General features: G+C 36.0%; 1 protein-coding gene across 4 annotated transcripts in view; it reads right to left on the bottom strand.

Annotated features, from left to right (window-relative positions):
- CAMSAP2 (calmodulin regulated spectrin associated protein family member 2) overlaps nt 1-22,977 on the bottom strand; it is a 78,883-nt gene that overhangs the window by 36,697 nt on the left and 19,209 nt on the right. For all 4 annotated transcript variants that reach the window (XM_079313556.1, XM_079313557.1, XM_079313558.1 and 1 more), the window contains exons 3-4: nt 2,619-2,780; nt 1,895-1,978 (exon numbers count right to left, since the gene is read on the bottom strand). In XM_079313556.1, coding sequence (XP_079169682.1) covers nt 1,895-1,978; nt 2,619-2,780 — 246 coding nt within the window. The remainder of the gene's footprint in view (nt 1-1,894; nt 1,979-2,618; nt 2,781-22,977) is intronic.

Here is a 22,977-nt window from a genome sequence, read left to right as displayed (position 1 = left end):
TCATGCAATAACCATTACCTTTAGGAAGAATAAGTGGAAACTTGGGAAATACTGGGAGACATATGACTAAAAGAAAAACTGACATATCACAGCAGTAAATTAACCATCAGTTGAACAGTTTCTCAAAGAAAACCTGGAGTTCAATAATCCTCTTGCTAATACAACCCCAAAGCACAGAATATTTTACTTGATAATGCAATATATGCAGCTGAATCCCTAGTGAAGCAAAAAATATAACATGAACCTGGGATAATAGTATCAAAAACTCACTGTACAGAAGAGATGGCATTAAATTTTTTTTTTTTTCATGATATGGAAAATGTTGCATGATTTTGCTATTTTGCCAATGCATTTGTACATTAGCCAACTGGACTCTTCTGTTCTGTTACAGCTTCTCAATTTATCTAAAACACCATAATACCATTTTTAGGTAAATATGTTATTCCCCTGAGTCCATTTATGGGATCAGTTACAGATTATATAAATCTTTCAACAACTGATTTAAAAATGTGGACAGTGAAGATAATTTATAAATTAAAAATTCTAACCTTTTACTCCTAATATAAATTACAAACTAGAAGTGAAAATAAGCATTACTGAATTTTTTACAAATACATAAAGTTTTATGGAATTGCTTTGATAATAGTTTACACTTTGATATATATATTTGTTTATCATACTAAGGCTGTCATGTACTTTTGATTTTCAAAATTGTTTTCATCTTTCCAAGTGACCTAAAAACCACATAAAACTTCCTACTATTATTTTCAGGAAAAAGAAAAACCACTAGAGGACAGAGGAAGACAGGTTATTTCCCTGGCCTCTGTTTACTTTGTTTCATCTGAATTTCAGAAATGAACTTGCCAAAGACATCTTATTCACCAGATTTCTATGCTACTATCACTATTGATACTGAACACAGTTTAATTTTTTTTTCCATGGCAGGGTATATGCACCAGGGTCACACTATTATTGTAAGAACCACCATTTTCTTTTGCTGAGTCACATTAGCCTTCATTGGCATTCCTTATACTTAAAAAAAACCCTTACAAATAAAAAGATATTCATTACATTCACATTTTTTGAAGCTGAGCATCTAATCCAGGCTAGTAACCCACCACTCCCTCAGAGTGGCTCTGAAAAGGAGGCAGCAGCTTAGGTGTGAACAGGCCAGGCTGGGGAGGAGGATTACAGCCTTGCAGCAGCTTGGAAATCTGGTCTGCATTCATGTGCAGGGATAATACCAAAAGGTGTTCAGACTGATTACCAATTCTATAACAATAGTTATATCACAATAGGGTAAAGGATCTTTCTTTAACAAGAAATATTACATACTCTGGAACTGTCTGCTATTCCTACGTATTTTGATGGGCATATAAATGTTACTTAATTAACTGAGCTCTGCAAACAAAAGAAAAAAATCCTGTTAGGAAAGAGAATCAAACATAATCTGGTTTTATTGTATAGATAATAAAACCTGTAATCAACCAGTATTTTGGATCACAGCCAGAGCAATCCTTCCCATAATACCACATACAGATTTCTCTTCTGAGATTCATAAAATACACAAAGAAAAAACTATTAAAAACCATGAAAAAAAGTTCTGGTTTTCTTCCTATCAGATCTGTCTGGGGTTTTAATTCACTCAAAAAGTATTCATAATTCTTAAACTCCTTAGCACTAGTATAACAGATGTTTCCTTGCTAACAAAGATTTATTTGTCAGAAAGGAGCTCTGTTAGCCGTATTTTCATGAAAGTATTAAAACTAGTAACAAAATGAATACTACAAGTTTGCTTTCTTTAACAAGCAGTTAAAAGCTCAATGTCTGAAATGTCTGTTCATAGGTGAATGCTTATTCTTGTTTATAATATAATTTTAACTCCTGCACCTACCTTTTGACCTCCTGCCGATTCTGCACTGTGATGCTCTTTTAGTTTTTGTTCCTGTTCCATAATGTCTTTCAAATGTTCATTTACCTAGAGACAAAACAGTTCATTCAGTCATCACAGAAATAAGAAGTTCTTCAAAAGGTCTATAAATCACAAATACAGACCTAAAGAGATAAACCAAACATTTCAGACTATAACCCTGAAGCAAAACCAGCAAATGCCAGTCTCAGATGCAGTCTAAGGTCACTGCTTGTTAGCTTTACATTGTACAAACTAACCTGTCCCTTATTATGCTCAGTCACATTTGATTAACAGGCTATCCTTGTCACTTGATTTGATTAAGCAGTGAAGGTAGATCACTTTGAGCAAGATGTGTTCAAACAGAATACCTTTGGGTTTAAATCATGACAAAGTACACAATGAGATGACACCTTACAAAGAGCCAAAAAGAGACCCTTGAGCAGCAACTGTGGCATCTCAACATGACAGTGACACCTAAAATGTTGCATGTAGTATATATTATAGTATTAAGTGAGATTTCCTTTTGATTTGGTTCACACATGTTTAGTTTAGCTCTGCAAACTTTTCTTTTTGCATTCCATAAACAGCAGATGAAGGAACAGTCCTGATATACTTACATACACAAATACACATCCTAGCCTCTCATCCCTAATCAAATCATCCAGACAACAAAGAAACCCCCAGCTTGCTTTTCCAGCACTCATACCTTGTTTATCCAGTACATGACAGCATCCTCAATGTCATAGGGTACCTCTGCAGCCTGGAAGAAGGTCGAGTACTGCTGAGTGCAAGCGATGACTTTCTCAACGCTGACCATCTCCACAGTGTAAGCCATCATGAGAGTGTCAATCATGGCCAAGTGAGCACTCTACAATCAGAAGCACCAACACCTGATTAGTTTCCAAATCAACAGATTTTTCTTATGTATTGCTTCTGAACATAGCATTCTGAACATACATGGAAAGGTCAAAACTGTAAATGCTACATGTTGTCTGTCCGGTTGTCAGTTTTAAATGAAAAACAAATTAACAAAAACATAACAGACTTGAGAAGACAGATTAAATTGCAAATTAAAATTACTTCTGTAAAAAAAAAGTAACATCAAATTTAAAGAATTGAAAGTGAACAGAATAAGCAAATTTAATGACTCAAACATCACACCACTTAACAGAACTAAAGAGATCTTTTAAATTTTTCATGATAGCAAAACAAATCCCCCGTCTGATCAACATTATTTGTATTAGAAATAAAAGCTGAAACTGCCTCCTAAACAACCTTCATTGTCCTGAAAATGATGCATTAATATGTGAAAGTTCATCTATATTTAAAGTCCTAATCCAGGAAGAAGACATGATTATACTAATCTTTAGTAAAAACCCAACAAAAAGACAGAAAACCATCTATTTTTCTTCTACTAAACTAGTTATGTTATGCAGATGTAATGTAGGTGCCACAGCTATAGATTCCCAACTCAGTTTAAAATAATATACTTTCTGTTAAAAAAGGAGGTACAATTCTTCTAGTATCATATATTGTAAGATGATAACTATTTCACTGTCTGTAATAGTTCAAAATACACAATTTCCCCCAAACAACCAAGCACAACAACAACAAAAAAAGATGATAACCAGGATTTACATTACATTCTTGTGACTGAATAACAAAATGATAGTGGTTTTTAGAGGCAATGCCTACAGCTAAACACATTTACTTCTGCTTTGTGATAAGAAAAACACAAACAGCTTTCTAAGTATTAAACAAGATTTCCCATGGATCAGAACAATTTCCAAAGACAGTATTTTTAAAACACTGCCTTTAAACACAGCTGACAAAGCAAAGAAAGATCCCCAACACTTGTTAACACCATCACTTCAATACTATAAAAAACATTCATATAAACATCTCACAAGGTAGCTGTTAGAGCCATGGTAACAGCAATGAACAACATGAGTCACACAGCAATATGCTATCTAATCATCACAGCTAAGGTAGCTCATGCACATCACTTATTCCAGAATTCCCAGCAGGAAAAACAACAGATCAGACTATGTGCTGCTCTTATCATCAATGAAAGTGATCATGCTGACCTCAGAAGCAGGCAGCAGCACCTACAGCTTTTTAAAGCAGTTAAGTTGCTTTGTTTCACAAAAAAAGGCAAACTACACTTAACAGATATTCACAAAAATGAAGCTGACAGCCAAACTCCTTCCATCACTGATATTTACTAAAGCCTTAAGAGCTTTTTTACAGACCTTAATGGGCAAATAGTGATACAAGCTCCTGGGTGAATGAAGGGAAGTGCTGGGCAGCTCCAAGTATTGAAGAAGAGAAAGGGCATTGCCTGCATGCAGCCTCAGTGTGCAGGGCAGCAATGCTCTAGGGATGCACGAGCTGCTCCTCTGGTGGCCCAGCAGTGCAGAAGGAGGTTCAGATCAAATATCACAGTGAGTACAGCCTCCCAAATCCTTGTCAGGGATTGCAGAGCCTGGGACAGCCATTCTAATCCAGGTAGTTCTGCTAAGAGTTCCCAGGGCAGGTTGCAGGAAGGTAGTTTACCCCATGTAACACACAGCAAAGAAGGGAAGACTTGGGTCATCTCTGACATCTGGGGGCACTGCTCTAATAATCTTTCCTTGCTACATCTTGCCTAGTCTGAATAGCACCTGGGTTAAAACCTTGTGCTATTTTCAGACTGTTTTCAGGACCTCCCCCCAAAAATAAAAAGGATCCATTAAAACAGCAAGAAAATGCTGGTTTTGCTTTTTTAGAGGAGTTAGTGCACAAAAATATGTTTTCCAGCCAGATAAGAGTGGGCTCATAGAGAATGCTACTGCTAGGAGTGTGCTAGGAGTCACCCAGGCTGATCCAGAGCTGTTCACACTGCCTGCTGCACAAGGGGACTCTTTCCACCTTTCACTCCCTGCCTGCACACTGCCTTTGTGAGGTCTGACAACCAAGGAAGCTCCCAGAGGGGTGAAAGCAGAATCTTCTTGCCCAGCTGTTGATCCATGAGTAATTCCCTGGCTACTACACTTGAGATCACCCAGCAAGAAAAAACACCACTGAACTCCCCAGAGGGAATTTAGTAGCCTTCACCTCCCATGCTGGATCATCAGCTTCTCTGGAAAACACCTACAAAGTGGATTGCCAGTGCAGAGAGAAAGCCAGTGAAATGATGATAGAACTGCCAACTTGCTCAATACATTACAAATGCATTAGAAAAAGTAAATTATTTACAATTTGTTAACTGAGTCACATTTTCAATGCTTCTGGCAAATCATTAATGAAGTGCAAGCTACTTAAACAAACAAAGAGAAAAATTACCTTAGATAATAATTTCTACTATCAAAACTAAATGTAATAAACTTTTACTGATGCTGGCTAGATTCATGTTACTTTTATTCATGTCACATAAACTTTTATTTTATACAAGCAGTCAAACACAAGTATTTTCAGCATATAAAGTGACTCCAAGTAATTTTCTTTACAATCCAGGCAGGACACTCAGAAGACTTTTACATCTTTAGTAAATAATAAAAAGAAGAATGAGTATTATCATGAGAAACAACAAATTGCTACTTTTTTAAGCTAGCAAAACTCAAAATTTTATTAATAGTTTCTTTAACAATGAAAATATTTAAAACTAATAACATATACAGACTTATTCCCCTAGAAAACTGCAAGCAACCAAATAGACATATAGGATAACATACCTAAAATAGCTGTTTGTTTAGTTTAGTTTGTTTGCTGGGTTTTTTTTTAAAGTAGTTACAAAAAGAATGAGAAAACATACAGCCCTAATGGTTTTCTTCCACTTATTCTGGAAAGAGCAGACAAGCTGTGTTCTTCCACATCTCTCCATTCACTGTGCTCAATAAGAAATAGAAAATTAAAAACTGCACTATAAAAACACTATCCTGCTCTTCCAAATACAGGCTTTGTCAGCATAACTGCTGAGGTTCTCTAAAAATCCCAAGTTATAAGAAATTCAGTTGATAATAATAAACTTCTGATTTTTTTTTGAACAGCATATTTTAGGTACAGCTGAAAAAAGCAATAGGGAGAGTTCACTTTTACTAGTCAGATCTGCATTCAGGAGTGAATTATGCAAGAAAGCAACATTTCATATCTGAGGGAGAAAGAGAAACACCTTTGAGCTGGGCAGAAACCAGGATCAGCCATTCAGCAAACTCTTCTTTATCTGGATGAGCCTGGGCACAATGCCTGAAGGAAGAGCTCAGGAACTGCTGATCATTGGGATGAAGGCAGTATATTAAATTTTGGTATTTCCTCTGAGGTGGCACCATTCAGATACATAGCCTAAAAAACCTAGGCAGGATTTCATGCTGTCACATACCTCCCACATCCAGAATTGCAGCAAGGCATAAAGATAGATTTACAATTCCAAAAAAGAAAAATAATTTTAGGGAAATATTTTTTAAACCTCCCAAATGGTAACATAAAATTATACAAAACCATTAGAGAAATATCTTTTTTAAAAAGTCAAGATCAACACAGCAGCAGTGAACAACACAGGAAATAATACACTTTTCCCATAAGTGTTATGCAGAGATTTGGTTCAAGCCAATTAAAAAAAAATTTTTTCTTTGATTGCTTCACTACAATGGTGCAAAGTAATAAAGTCTAAAACAGAACACAAAAATATATTAAATAATATAAAATGCTGGATTTTTTAGAGGGATTTTATTTTCTAAGACACAAATGTGGTTTTGTCTTTCCCAGCTACAGTCTGCACAGAACACAAGAGTTTTAATTTACTAATCTTAACAATCTCATGTAATTACTGGTTAGTTTCTGCCCTGTAATGTAGGTTCCACAGCTTTTCATTCTACTGCTGAATAGTTCAATAAGAAGCTTACTGAACTGCAGAAGAAAAATTATTCTGAGCATGGCTGCTAATGCTTTCCTGTCTGCTTAACATCTGATTACAGAGCTTTCTTCACCTCCACTAAAGAACTGAAAACAACTTCATTAAAAAGTGTGCTAAGCAAAAGGTGTATATGATACTGTACACACAGATACTTATGGATAAACACCACAAATTACAGACAGCTCCCACATTGTTACCTATACTAAGGATATTTCTTATATTCCATTAAATGAGATTCAGGTCAGGACTTCTCTTTTGAAGTCCCTCTTTTAACAAAAACACAGACAAACCCATTTAACTTGAGGAAAGGGGAAAAAAGAAAACAGACGATACAAATGTTAGCTTCATGCTAAATAGAAATAATTAGTTCACTCTTTCCTGGAGATTTTTCTTGTAATAAAAGTCCCCTAAACCCACCACACTTTGAAGAAGAGATTTGATTCTTGACTGGCTTTTGCAAAAAGAAATAAGTTAAAAAAAACCATACCAGTAATTCCAAGGGCTTAATGAAAATTACTCTGATTGTGAAGAATATAGATGGAATAATCACTACAGGACAAATACTTTAGGAAAAAAGGTAAAACAGAAGTTGCTCATATCCGTTGTAAAAGAGAGTAATAGGAGGTGAGTATAGGCTTAAATATACAGCAAAAGGTGTGGCAAGAGCACTGTGAGGAGCTCCTTCCACACCACTCTAACCCACATCTGTGCAACCAGCTTCCTTGCAGGTTCTGTGAACAACAGTTTGAGGAGGATGGCCAGCTTAAGCCTCCAGGCCCCTTTCCCAGAGACCCTCCTCCAGATAATCCAAGTCCCAAATGAATCTGCTAGCATAAGGAGATATCATTTAAACTTCAAGTCTCAATTAAAAATTGCAGAATTCCAGCTCAGGGAAAGTATAGGCCAGTGCTTGAATACTGCAGGAGGTGAAGAAGGAATTAAAGAGCAGAACAAATAGGTGGTAGCTCTATCACAAATTTCAAAGCTATTTCTTCATTTGACCATCATTTTTATAGCAAAATGAAGACAATTTTGACACTACAAAGGAAACAAGTTCTAAAATATTTCAATCAACAAAATGGAGCAGTCTGAAGTAGTCAGTTCTGCTCTGTTTGATGATTTTTGGATGCAATTCTTCTCTAGCCTCACACAGTACTTGTCCTTAGCACAATCCTAAAATAAGCCCAGCTGTCTAGTTAGTCTTGTCCTGCAAGGCAATGATCATGCTGAACTGCCCCCTTGCTGCATTGCCATGAAGAACAAGGGCTTGACTCTGACAGGATGCTAACTCAGCAAGAACAGGCATTACTGAGCCAGGCTAAGGACCTTCAGACAGGTTCTGCAACACAGAGGGAATGGGTTTTGCTTTCAATATTTTTATAGCCTTCTCTACTTGGTTAACTTTTAAAATTTACTAATCTATTATATGAATATATATATTAAGAAATCATTGTTGGACTGACTACACATATCTGACAAAGGAAATGGAAGTCAGTTCTATAAAAAGGATTTCTCAGGTACAGATACTGGCTATGTTAAGCATTTTGACAGCACTTATAAGTTTGACCTAAGGTTTCCTCACTATGCTTGTTAGGGAGCTTCATAATTTGATCTACTAACTCAATCCTAACTAAATACCTAACAGAGACTCCCAGATTTTCTGGATGACATAACCAAGTGAGACTTTAACCTACTCCAGGACATAGTGAAATAAAATACCTGCACAACACACACTGGAATAAAGAACCATCAAATGGTGCTCATCACGTTATTTGAATTTTGACTTTTTTTTATAGTTTCACATGACCTACTTCGAATCTTTAAAATACACTTACCAATTGCAAGTTGCCTGTTCTTATTTACTGGGAGAATCAAGTGCCTAATGGTAAAAACCACAAAGACACTTCAGTGTCTTTATGCTAACTAATCCAAGTTCCAAAGATAAATACTGATACTTAGATAGTTTAAACTAAAGTAAGAAAGTAACACAGGATAACTGGTAAGACAGTGATGCACATTTCAACAAGTAAATAACAAGAGCCTCAAAATTCCCACAGGTCTTCGTTTTTGCAAATAATTCAGGATTTTCCTAGAACATACTGTCAAATCCTGTCAAGATAAAACAACTCAAAAATCTCTTATAAAAATTACTTATTGTCTCCTTGCTCTTATGCTGGTTCAAACAAAGAACAAGCAGTAACTGAATTAAATATCATCTGAATTTTCTTAATTTCCACAGCAAGCTCCACTACTCTTCAAAGAACATAGGAGCAGGATAAAGAAAAAACAAGGCTTTGTCTTATCCATATAAAAAAAAAAAAAAAAAAAAAGCAGTTCCCTCTTCCAGACTCAGACTCACTCATACCTGCATAGGAATGACATCAAAACCACCAGTTTAACTTCTCTGGCAGCTCAGCTAACACCTGCAGAGCAGTTATCACCAGGAAGTATCAAAACATTCATCTCAGAACATCTGCTGGAGGAACCCAGCCTCAGGAGTGCTGCAGAATTACTGCTTCTTCATGGGCACGCAGGAGCAATGCCAAGGCAAGCTGGATTCCTACAGAATTTGGGGTGAAGAGTTCAGGGTTGGGTGATGCAATAGAAGTAGTAAGAGGGGAAGTATGGCAAAGAGAAAAAGAGGCAGAGATCTCAAAATAAAATATATGTGTAGGGCTGAGATTAATTCATGGAGATGAGACTGGAAAAGGAAGCAGAGATGTCTTCTCCAGTGCATGAAGCCTGGCACTGAGCCTCAGCATGCTGCAAGCCCCACTGACAGTATCCCTGAGCAGGGCTCAGTCTGGGATCAGAGCACACTACTCCTGAAACTTTACAGCACACACTTCTAATTCTCTGTTTGACACTTCAATACTGACAGCCAATTCTGAATGGTAGCTTTTTTACCCCAGGTAATTGATATCACATGCTTTCTGACATACCTGCATTTCAGATTTGCCTTTTTTTTTTTTTTTTTTGATCAAACTAGTTAGTTACACCCTTTATCTCACAATCCTTAGAAGGTTTAAAGACTTGAATAAATGTAAAACACTCATTTGATTGAAGGCGTGCAACCAACTTGATATTACAATAATAATTTACTAAAAGATCACCTAAAGTAATACAAAACATGATATTTCACAAAATTCTCAACATTTAACAAATCTACAGCCTTGATTTCTGATGAACTGAATTGTAATAAGGAGCTTTTCTATCTATGCTACTAATGATGCTTTAATTGCAGTGATGAATAATACAATATACTGATATGTTCAATTAATCTGCTTCAAAAACTGAACTCTCAATATCATTATGTTTTTATCCTTCCTTTTCTACAAGAGAGGAGATGAAGTTATCTGTGGTTCTTTCCCTCATTTCTTAAACCAAAAGAGGATCAAAGTAGGGCCAAATTATCAATGGAAATCTCCAGCTGAACTCCACATAGCTTTGGGACTGGCCTTGCAGGCTATGTTTTTAGCTCCTACATTCTAATCAGTTTCCTCAGGAAATGTGCCTCCCAGCTGGAACTTGTGTGAGACACTTGTCACAATATAAAACTGGAAATACAGACTTAAATTTTCGAGGAAGGCATTTTAAGAACAACTTTTAGTTATAAACAAGATATTTGGGGTGCTTTGTTGCAAAAACTATCTTTGCTTTTGAGAGTTACCATCGTTCTTGGTCCAAATTTGTATTTTTATAATATATTGAGGAAATGTATATCATTCAGCACTTTAGATAAAGCAAAAAAATTTAATATTGAAGCTAATGCATCTGACATGTAAATATCCAAGATCTAGAGACAGATTCATTCTGTCACATGTCAAATATCACTGTATTTTTACAAATCTGCTGCTGAAGAACCTGTGAAACGCTTCTGTGATTTTTGTTAAATTGCTGATGCACAAAACCCTATTTTTAAGAAAGAAACATGAGAATCTTTGTTAGGCTTAGCTTTCTGCATTGATCTAGCAAACTATTGGCTTAAGAAATCATAACATGTATGTTCATTTCAACATGCTATCTTCAAAAAGAGGAAAACTAGTTTCAATTTTTACAGGAGAAGATAATATGAAATCTTCCTGCATTTTCATATGAACAGGCTCCTGATAATTTCCTCATTGTTTCTTTATTAATCATACAAGAGCAGAGAAATAAAGTCATCACACTCATTTCTATAATGGCAATTATATTAAGAATTGGAGTTATTTGACCTTTTCTTCAAAGGTTTTTAGGAATACCACGTTTATAAACCATAACACAGCACAGTAAAACATGAGAGGTAAATTGACCCAGACAAAAATTTTCTGCTAAAATAACAGCCAAGGTCAAAGAAATTTCCTAGTCTCCTACTTTAAATAACTATCAGCAGTGTTAAATAATGAAAACAGACACACAAAATTATACTGATGACAAGAAATCTATTTATTTAAGGTAGTAAAACCTTGCAAGTGACAAGCTGCTGCCTAATAGCATTACTAAATCAGACAGCTGACCAACATTTTTTCATCTACTTATTAAAGGATTAGGACAGGCCAGCCACAATAGTGGCTGCTAAACAAGAATATGGCTCACAGTGATGTTATAGCAGAAGTGGGAAAGGTACTTTATGGCTGTTTCAATAAACATATTCAAAAGTGTTTCCACTTGTTTGGTTAATCTGGACTAAACAACAAATTTGAGGATATATTTTGAACCTCTGAAGTAGAATAGGGGCTCTTCAGAGAAATACACATATGCACACACAGGTGTAAAACAACTGATTAATGTAAGCTTTAAGATTTTTTTTATTGTTCAAATCAACTGTACTAAGGAATACACTTTATTCTTAAGAAAGAGCAATCTCCATGCCCTCATAGAGATTGTGTTGTACCAGTAATCCTTTTTAATAGATTACTTGGACCCAGGGATGTCCACTTCATCTACTGCAGCAGATTTTTGCAGGACATCTGGCAGTAGTTTCCATCACCATAAGCTTCTGCTAAGCACAGGGTCATACCCAGGCTCTGTCTGCATCAGGAACTGCTGCAGACCAACAGGAGCAGATTGGTACCCAGAAAAGGGTTCTGCTGAGGACAGCATACCTACAAGAAGAACTGTAGTTGCCAACTATCACACTACTTAAAAAAAAATCTGGAATTCAAGCAGCATACTAATAAGGCAGTGGATTGTCTTTCTATAAATGTTTCACGAAAATGGGAAGGTCCATGACATAGTAACTAAAGCTTTTCTTGGAAGTTACTTTGGTAAAGGCATGAAAAGTAGTTATTGATATGATACCAACTTCAGGAGGTACAATTTCTTCAAGAAAATTTTCTTTTGAAAAATAAAATAGGAAATCAGCCTGCAGCCTGTGCACAGAAAATATTTAAATGTTTTACCCAAATAATTAAGATAGAACACTGTGGACTAGAGGCTACTTCTTAGGCAGCTGGTGAGCAAGGTAAAACAGTACCCATTCTCATCCTTCACAAGTACCTGTTTGTGAACCAGCATTTTTCAGGGCATGGAAATGAATTGCAAAGTCTCCTTCCTCCACCTCTCTTTGGTAATGAAATAACTGCCAGTGTATAAGTCTTTTTAAAGATTAAAACAATAAACCACACGATGGTGTTCTCATTTCTCATGCATTTTTGGTTTATAATGTTATTATTCCAGGAGGTGTTGCGTAATTAGTAGCTCTTGAAACAGTGAAGTCAGCTGCAGTAGTAACCTATTCACATTGTAGTAAACAATCATTTTCTTAGACAAAATATCCCTCCCCCTATTCTCCCCAACTAAGGCAAGCTGAGTAAAAGAGCATGGTGATAGATGAAACAAAACAGAGAAAACAGCTGAAGAGAAAATCACAAGGCAGAAATGGGAAAACTGCTAACTTCTATCCTTTTATTTTCCTAATAATTACTGAAGATGGAAATAATTAGACTAAGTATTTTCTTTGCTTACAAGAATACCAATAAATACCAACAATATTATTTGAAACCTTCTACAAGCACAAGATATGTCATTGCATGCTGTCCAGAAACCACACAAGCCCTTTACATGATGAAATCTTTCTTTTGGCAAAAGCAGTGACTCCCATACATGAACCTCACCTCATTAATTGGAAAAAAGAGGGAAGATGAATGGAGGGAAAGAGCTGGAAAGTATTTTATAGCTGCCCTGATGGATTCAGAGATGAGCAGCTGTAACCATGAGGTCCCATCAGCAGTGCCCATGCTGCCATGCAAGGATCAGTGCAGGTCCTGTGCAAGATTCAGACAGTTCCATCGATTCTCAGCATTGTTTCATCAACCAAACACGTAAAGCCACAGAACAAAAATCTCTGCTGGGTAGTTTGGCTGTTGAACGTTTGGAGGAACTGAAAATGGAGTTTTTTATGAGGTGGGAAAGAAGCTGGTATAAGCATTGAGGAATGACATCAAACCAGCCCAAAATCCCTGGAGAGGTACTGCTGCAAGGACTTAATTGCTATTTTTTTCTGATTGGACTGAGTAAAGCAAAGTAGAAATTGTTGTTTTCCATTTTTTTCTTAATTTCTGAGTGCCTCATTTTGCTCTGTGTTTCATGTCAGTGGTTTGTTTGTGTTGTTTCCAAACCTCCTTCTCATTAAAATCAGAAATTGCCTGACATCTGTTCTTTCTTTTCAAGCATCCAAACTCTGAAATCCTATAATCCGTAAATGGGAAAGGACGATTACTAAGAAACTTGGCTGAACTACATGTGAGACACATTATGGGATGTTTCAGCAATCAATTTAAAATGACTGGCTTCAAGCGTGTTATTTCAGAATTGCAGGCAGTATCTGTAACTTATGTTACCCAAAATACCCAAAGGAAAATTTTATCAAACATAAAAAGCAGGCTGTCTGCATAGGCAAGTCAATCTGTAGTATTTGAAAAAGGAAAAAAATCAATACTGTGATAGAACAAGATGGAATGGGCACTATTAGAAAAGCTGGTATGCAGTTCTCACTGAAGAAATATCACAGTACATGTATGGCTAACAGGATGTATTTCAGCATCTATGTGATTATCCAGACATATGACAAGCCCAAATCAGTAAGCAATTTTGCCAATGAAAAATCTTACAGTACACATTATAGATATGAAAGATTCTGCAGAACTTTATCTTAAACATGAAAACTTGTCAATATTTAAAAATGTACTTTAAAACATAGTTTAGATAATTTAGGGTTTGCTTAGAAATGTTAATTATTCATACTTAGACACAGAACAGTTGCTATTTTAAGACACATTACTTCTGAATTGTGATGTTTATTTAAAGTTCTGTGTTGGATACATATGGACACACATCATGCAAGGCACAAGGTACAATAAAGACCCAAGAATGAACCCAGGCTAAAGGAATGCCAAGCCTACAGAATAGTATACACAAGCTTTCTCCAGGAACAGAGTGGTATTTTAGCTTCCAGTAAATATGTGTACTCTGTGTACATAATGTAGCTACAGTGGATATATTGATTTAATGCTTTATTTTATTACTCTATGACAGATTAAAGCTGCAGGTACAGACCTAGGTATCTCATGAGTGAAGAACTAGTTCACAATCTTATAGTTATTGAGAACAATCACATATGCACCTGTAATCCTCATTTTAAATAAAGTTTCATTTCAGCAAGACAGTTTTATATGTTATATTGCTGCAAAAAATGAAGGACAAATACTAAAACTATTAGGATAAACTGGTAAGAATATTCACATTGATACCCATGCTTTCTGTTGTGTCTGGAACTCTTCCCATTCATCCTCTTTGCACTTGGATGCAAAACAAATATTAGCCATCAAAGAGCAAATGGTGTAACACTTACTACATAATTTGGGTAGCTCAAAAGGCATTATCAAATCCAAACCAAAGGAAATGTTTAGTACAAGTTGCCCACACTGAAGAAAAATCAAGACAAAACAAAATTAGTTTTGCATGTCCAAAGACAAGCACAGAAAAGCTCAACCAGAGAAGCTACTACAGACAAGAGGAACATGAACACCCCTCACTCCCTCATTATAGCCTGAAACTTCCTTGTGCCATCCCAGGGTGTGCAGTTGCTCTGATGCTTTGAGTTTTAGCTTTTATATTTTTTAGAATCTCTGCTGCCTAATGTGTAACTCTGAAACTTCGTATTAGGTGTTAGTAAGTTCTCTTCACAGGGTTGTTAGACAAAACAATCCCTTCTAACTAGAGAATCAAGGACAACTTGGATTTGATATGGGTGTAGCCCTGGCCAGGCTCTTGCACTGCCCAAGATGTATCCTTTCAATGAACACCTATTTTATTCCTTTTGCTCTGCCTAGTCCCTGTTCCAGGTCAGCCTTTCCAGGCAGCACCCAAGGGGAAGTGCTCCCAGCTCCATCCCCAGCAGGCACAGGCAGCAGGGGATGTGTGCCCAGGCTGGCCAGAGCAGGAAGCCCTGGGAAGTGAAGGGGATGTTCACATATTCATTCCACAGTAACACCACAGCAGCCCACACTGACCTACCAGAAAGCCACAATAATGAAATAGTGAAAAATAAAGAAAAGGCATGGTAATAGTGATTCTTCAAACCTTATACTTGGATACTCTTTAAAATACTTCTATTATTGATTAACATGACCTAATCAATGACTTTTGAATCAATCCCTGACTGACTATACTGGGATTCTTTTTACATAAATTACAGATTCTTTTGGCAATGCCAGCTCTATCAATGACTGACTGTAACAGTTATTTTGAATGCTGTCTTCATCTTAACTCTACATTCTAAATGCCTTATTTCCCTTCATGTTGATCTGGCTCGGTAACTCTCATGTCTGTTTACATACACACATTTACACACCAATATATCTATAGGAATGAGATGTCAGAGTGGCTTTGAATACACATAGCAAATGATGTTTGTAACAGGTCTTAATGACAATGAATCAGTCATTCAAACAGCATATATCCCTTTGAGATATGAACAAGACAGGCTGTCACATTTAAAGACTAATGCCATGCTTTTGCCAAAGTTCCAAGACTGCAAATGAAAATGCCACTTTGGCTTTTCCTAGCTTTCTAGTATATGGTACTGCCAGTAATTTTTAAAACTTTTTTTTTCATGCACAGTTAAATATATGAATAATATCCTCAGTTTAATTTCTATAGATACTAATATTGGTAATAAAACATTGGGTTTTTAAATAGATCAGTTTTATAGAAAAATCAACCATAACAAACACCACTCATTTGCTTAACAAGTCCTGTTCAGCTCTTTACATTTTATGCATCTATGTGATGACCTTTTCATTCCTCTGTTACATTAAAACTTGCTGTTACATCCCAGTATTTCAACATGACACTGGATGAAACAATTTAAATTCTCTTGTAATTACTTATAAAAATGTACTGTCTAATACTGAATGCATTCATATTTGAAAATAGAATGCTAGATATTTATAATAAAACATGCTGCTTGGTGAGATAAAGACAAACAATTATTTCACATAAGTAAATAATTAATTGATACATATATAGACCTGATTTTATAGTTCTCACTCAGCCTCCACATTTTATCCTGCATTTCATTAATAAACATTTCACTGAAATAGTAAGCAGCCCTACCTTAAGCACTATGTACTGCATACTGACATTCACAACAGGGGAAAACAAATGACCCACCAAGCTTTCCAATTTCACCTCAAAACCTCCTTAAGCTTTCAATATATAATCATGTTCAAACTGCTTATGCAAATGCAATTAACTGCATCTTCTAAAAAGGCATCTGAAATAAGTAAAAGAGTGCAAAACCAGTTTCTGTACATATAAACCTACTGTAATATGCTTTTTCACAGCAGCCAAGTACAGAAGCTAAATAATATAAAAGGTTCAATTAAAAGTTCAATTATTATTCCCATACTTTTCTTCAGTAATTACCTGCTCCAATATAAATCCACTATTTTGCTCCCAAAAATTATGACAAAAAAGTAGGAGATAATGACATGTCTAGTTGCCAACAAATGAACAGTAGATTATTTTAATCTGTAAAGCACCATGTATACTGATGCTGCTGCAAGAAGCAGAGGAGGAGTGGTGGGAGTTATACGGTGGGAGAAAAAAAAATTATCTTCATTCTGGAAGAAGATATTCCCAGCAACAAGGCTTTATCACTTTTTGCCTACACACAGATCTGGAAGTCTCTGCTTTATTGGGTTTGTCACAGATCAATGATGTCCTTTTGACAGAACAACAGAAGCACTTTGGGGAAACACCTCCAAGTACTTGGCTGTGATTATCTTTTAGTAACAAGAAGGTGCAAAGTGGGAAGAAGTTAAGTTGCTCTGTATAAGTGATCTTTGTGAATTGATGAACTGTGAGCTCCAGTCTGTGGAGAAACTTCTTTTCCTCTCTCACCCAGCCATGACTCTAAGTCCCCTTGAAGATCCCTTCCTAAACCCTCTAATTGCTCACATTTTTTCTCAATCCTACATCCTGAAGGCCTCCTTGAACTATTCCCAGTATGTGCTGGCTCAGGAAGGAAGCTCATCAGAGTCCACAGCTATTTGGTCTGCACTTCAGCCTTCCCTTTGGCAAAGGAGTGAATTTGGCTCACTCTCCTCTAGTCCAGCAGCTATCTCCAATATGCTTGTAAGAACCTGTACTAGAAGGAATTTGTAAAATAAATAACCAGCAGAAGAAAGATATAGGCCATCCCTAAGCAGAACAAAAGACAAAACCAAAACAACATTGAACTAGGATTAAACCTGCAAATTCAGATCATATTTTAAATTATTATCAAAGAAAATGTGGGAAAGGTACAGAAGCAATGCAAAGAATGAAAAAATCAGCAATGTATGCCATCAGGAAAGCTAAAATGAAAAATTAGTCAGTGGTTGTACTGGAAGAATGGTAGATATTTTTCCAGATAAAATAACTGCCAGGAAAAAAACACAACCCACTATTTAGAAGAACTACGATTTGGACAAGACAATGAAAGTGACAATATGGTGAAAATAGAATATATTTTAGAATAATATGAAAGCAGTCTTGCATGATTTATCCTTAATTTAGTCATCAAGATGGCAGCTTACATTGGCTAAAAGTAAATATGAACCAAGAGCTTTTTCATACAGGAAAAAAGTAATCTAAGTGGCAGGAGAGCCCTGCAGTTATACCATTAAGCACAGCACCTTTTTAAACCACCTAGGTGCTGACAGGCTTTTGTGCTGCTGTCCAAGGTTTCAGCCTTAAAAAGCCAGCCTGTAGCTCTTTTCTTTGATGATTGAGGATATTTGTTGTGTTTAAGGGTGGGAAATACAGAGCCTACAGAGAAATATTTCAATTCTGTTAGGAATTAACATACTAACCTGCAAGCTGACACTAGCCATGTACTTTCCCTCTTTAAAAGGGAGTTCTAATTCAGTCTTCTAGAAAATATATTAATTTTTGATAGTCTTTGCATTATATGCATGTCTGCAAATTTCATGCTTAACCTAAATCTTCATCTCAGTCTGGAGCAAGCACAGAAAGAAAAAAAATACCATAGTTTTAAAACTACAGAACGATTAAAGAGGAGTAATCTGTACACATTGATCTATTCTTCCAATAAGTCTAAGAACACTGGGGACATTCCAAAAGATTAGAAGACATGAAACAATAATATTTTTTTTGAGTCAACAGACAATACAAATAATTTTAATGCTCCAAATCCTCCTTCTGATCTCATGTAAAATAATTTCAGAGTCAACAAGCATCTTGATTTATGTATAATAAATGAATACATGCCAATTTAAACATGAACTAACAGAACATAAGCCACTCTCCAAATTCATATATAAATATAAGTGAAAAGTGCAAGGCTTATTATGAGTGTAGGCATCTAACTTTATACTAATACATTCAGATTAAAGAGACTTCTTAATGCTGGATACATTAAACTGATTTATGGTGCATCCCTGAGCATAGAATCAGCAATGAATTGGTGAATTTTTCAAGAAACACCACATGAATGAGTTATCAGCTCACCATCTCTAACTATTTTCACCAGTGACCTGGAAGGAAAACTCATCACTGATCTGGTTTAAAGAGACAGCAAAATTTCTGGGAAAATTATGAATTACAGGAGTAATCAGTTCTCCCTCTCAATTTGGTAGGGTAAGAAGAGAAATAAGTCCCACAGAAATGGAAGGTCCCACCTTAGCTAAAAAAAGGCAAGCTGCAATAATCAGAAAGGTACTGCTTTCTCTAATAAAGGAAGGTTTAATGTTGTTTAAGAAAAGGAACCTAAAATAACTGACACTACAGCCATAGATATGATAAGAGCATAATTGTGTTAAGTTATTAAGACATTAGATCTTGTTAGAATAAGCAAGGCTGTTTTATCCTTCTCCTTCCCCCATAAGCAGTACAAGCCAATAATACCAAAGTACATGGAGCCCCTTATGTAAGTTCTCAGTTTCCCAATGCTCTGGGAAAACCAGATAAATTATCCCTCAGTGCTTAGAGGCATATGAGTATTTTTACTGCTGTTGTTGAAAATACATTTAGGAGGATTTGGGGTTTTTTTTCCCCAAAGCTTTGACCTGGAAAAAAAAGAATTTTCATACATATGCATCATACTTTTAGAATCAGGATTTTCTTCTCTCCAGCAGTTCTTTGGTAGCATGTAAATGTATTTCTTTATCAACTTCAGTATTACCATGCTATTTTACTTCCCAACTACATAAGTTAAGTGTTCTTTGTACTTCTTTCTGCTGCTAAAGAAAAGCTAAAAGCAGGAGTTGGAATAAGTTCATCCTTTGCAGGTATCTACCTTAAGAGACACATCTTACCATGAAGAATTTTTCAACACAAAAGTTATGAGACTTCCTGACAAAATGATACAGTGAACTACATTAATTTACAATCTTTCTATAGGCAGCCACAACAGTACTTTTAACCTCACATACACATAGCTGTCTTTACAGTGAATTTCTAAGTACCGTTAGATGGTTTGATTTTGCACTTGGGAGCAGGGAAGTTAAGAACAGGGATAAGGAAAAGAAACAAAAAAGTAAAACCTTCATAATTGTGAATTTTCTTTCCATCAACCTTCTGTCCATTTCACTGTTTAGGATGTAACCTGGCAGAGACCTGCAATTCACTCTAACCTTTTTTTCTTCAGTCCATGCTTCAAAGTGAATTGGCTTTCTTGGCAAAACAATGCCCCAGAAACATATCAGTGGGATTTGCACAATTCTTTCTGTGTAATAGACCAGGAAGCTTTTATAAATGTTTATTACCTCACAGAGTGCCCTTAAGAAGGGAAATCAACTGCTGGATATTTTCCACCAAAGCCTATTTCAGTAACATATGGTATAATCAGTTCCAAATTAATCTTAATATGACGAAGAAGAGAGTCAGAAAAAAGTCTGTATTAACCTTTTGCACCAGGGTGGAGAACACACAAGTAAATCACTGGTCAGCAGGCACAATCTGAGCTTAGAGACTGTCACCAGCAGAACAGGAACATGCAGAGGATGTCACTGCAGGAGAGGCAACTGGCACACACATGGGTCACCTGCAGGCTCTTGCTCACAAAAACACCCTAAGCCATGAGCCCTACAAGCCTTGACAAGGTCAGGTGGAATCCTGGGTCCAGTTTCCAGCACAACCTGTCCAGAAAGACAGCCACCAATTGGAGAGTGTTGGGAATGAAGAAAAAGTTTGGGAAACAAAGGGTCTGAGAGACTTTACCTGCCCACACACAAGAGCTGCCACAAAAAGGAAGGGAATAAATGCTCATGTTCACATTGGCACAGTAGAAATTAAGGAGTTGATACTACATAATAGATTTTAGAAAGTCTCCTTTTCCTTGCATTTCTTTCTGATGGTAGGGTTCTTCTAACAGCTGATATGGTAAAATAAAGCCCTCCCCTTCCAGAAATTAAGTTATAATTTTCAGGTCAGCAAGCCAACATCAGTAAGGTTCAAGTCCTGTAACTACACCTTTGAATAAATATTGTTGACAAACAGGGAAAAAATGCCATCTATCTTTCAACAGCACTTAATTAGCACTTACAGCAGTGGTTTGTTGCCTAAATACCACTTACTGCAATTTACTTCAATATATGAGTATCCTTTAATAATGTAACAGATACATCAATTTCATATTTAAGAAACACATTCCTATATAATGAGATTTCATATTCATATGCTATATATATTTAATAATTGCATAATGTAAAATTAATCTGATGACCCATTACATGCTTACTCAATATCTATATATTCTCTCTCCTCTTCTTGTAACTTTCTTCTTTTAAAGGCCATAATATTTTTAAGCTGCCACTTCTTTATGAAACCAAACAGTTAAAAGAATTTCAATACACACTTCACATTGTATATATTAAGTCATAAATACTGACTGCTGGGTCTTCTAAATTGTATTCCAAACACCCAACTTAGATTTTATAAAAGCTCTTGCCATTTTAGCTTTAGAGGGATGTCAACAGTCTTGACAGCTGACTGATTTGGATCTCTGGCTACTGCTAGATGATTATATAAATTGTGCTAAAGATAACTTTTTCCATTATTCTAAAATCATAAAGCTGCAGGATTTCTAACATACACTTTACTAATTTTTTCCACTGGTCTTAGATTCACAGTTTGGAAAGGCAAAGAAATATACTGGGAGACATCCTTCCTCATGACCTTCTGATACATGAGGGAAAACTGAGCATCATCTACAGTAGATATATAGTAGATAGTTTCCTATAGAGCACACTTATAGTCAACTTAAACTATTCAACAAGTTATCAGATAATCTTTTAATGTAAATCTTGCTATATTTACATAGGACAAATTCTATTGGATTTGGTTTTAGCTGTTTTGGAGATGCATGTCTGTAACGTAATACAATTTTTTTACTAGTTCATATAAACCTACCAGTTCCTATAAATAGACATACATTGCTATTTACAGCATTTCCCTAACTGTCACACAAGAAGGATAGGTGTACTACAGAGACCTTAAGATATTTTGTTCATTCAACCTCAGGAAAAGAAAATCTCATAATGTTAAATTCCATAGTTTGTAAGAACAAAGATTTTGTTATGATACATCTACTGTGATGACAGAGCGTGTTCTCTGCTGATAAAGGCAGGCAGATTGCCAGGATTATGTGTGCAGATTAACAAATGCAGATTCAAAATGTTATTTTGTACTAGACTGGAGCAGCTGCTGCATTTTGGGGAGTACAAACCCTATTCCTTCAACAGCCAGTGTGGTTTTGTCCCCTTGTTGCTGTGTGTATGTACTACACAGAGCTGGTAGTGAAGCTCTCCTTATGTTTACATGACAGACCCACACCTCCTGCTAAAAGCTGCTCACTATTTTCCATAATAGGAAGAAAGCAGTGCTCTTCAACTGCCTGCTACAACCATGTATGATTTTTAGCTTTGTGCTAGCCAGTACAAGGGTATTAAGAAAGATTTCTCTTCTTTACCATGATTCAAACAAACTGATGAAGAAATTCCTTGTAGGTAGTCTGTAAAACAATTCAGATACATCTTTTCCTAATAGCCCAGTTAGTGTGCTCCAAAATATACTTAACCCAGTAGAAGTAAGACCATTCCTAAACATTTATTTAAATAAACCTTTTCACCTATTTAAAGATACAAAGAAAGTTCACAGCAACAAACCAACAGTCAAAAGATGAACCACACTACATAACAGTGCTATTGAAACAGGAAGAAAATGTTCTTAAACTGTGTTTAACAAAATAGTCCTTCTTTCAAGGTTAATGAAAATACTTCCTGACCTTTTTAAAAGGCATTTTATACATGGTATCTGGCATTCTTTATGGGCTTAATTCATTACATATTTCTTTCATAAATTATACCTCCTTTTAACTGGTTTTCTTTTTGTGCTTTAGCAGTGGATTTTGGTCTGTTCTGAGGTGGGTGTTTTGGGTTTTTTAAAAAATCAACACCATCATCCCTTTTTTCCTCTACCTCTCTCTCCCGTGCAGGTTAAAAGCACCACAAGATGGAATAATAACTAAGAACACAATCAGAAGCTCTTTGATTCAAAACTTGAGTTTGTCCAAGGCAAAAGGAAGGAAGTGAACAAGATGGACAACAGACAATAATAATGCACTGCATTATTTTCTCATGAGAGAAATGAGACTCAACTTTGGGAGGTATTACCTTCTCGAGATTAA

This window comes from Erithacus rubecula, assembly GCF_903797595.1.
Source record: "Erithacus rubecula genome assembly, chromosome: 10".
Lineage (NCBI taxonomy): Eukaryota > Metazoa > Chordata > Aves > Passeriformes > Muscicapidae > Erithacus > Erithacus rubecula.
This window is presented reverse-complemented; position numbering and strand designations above follow the sequence as displayed.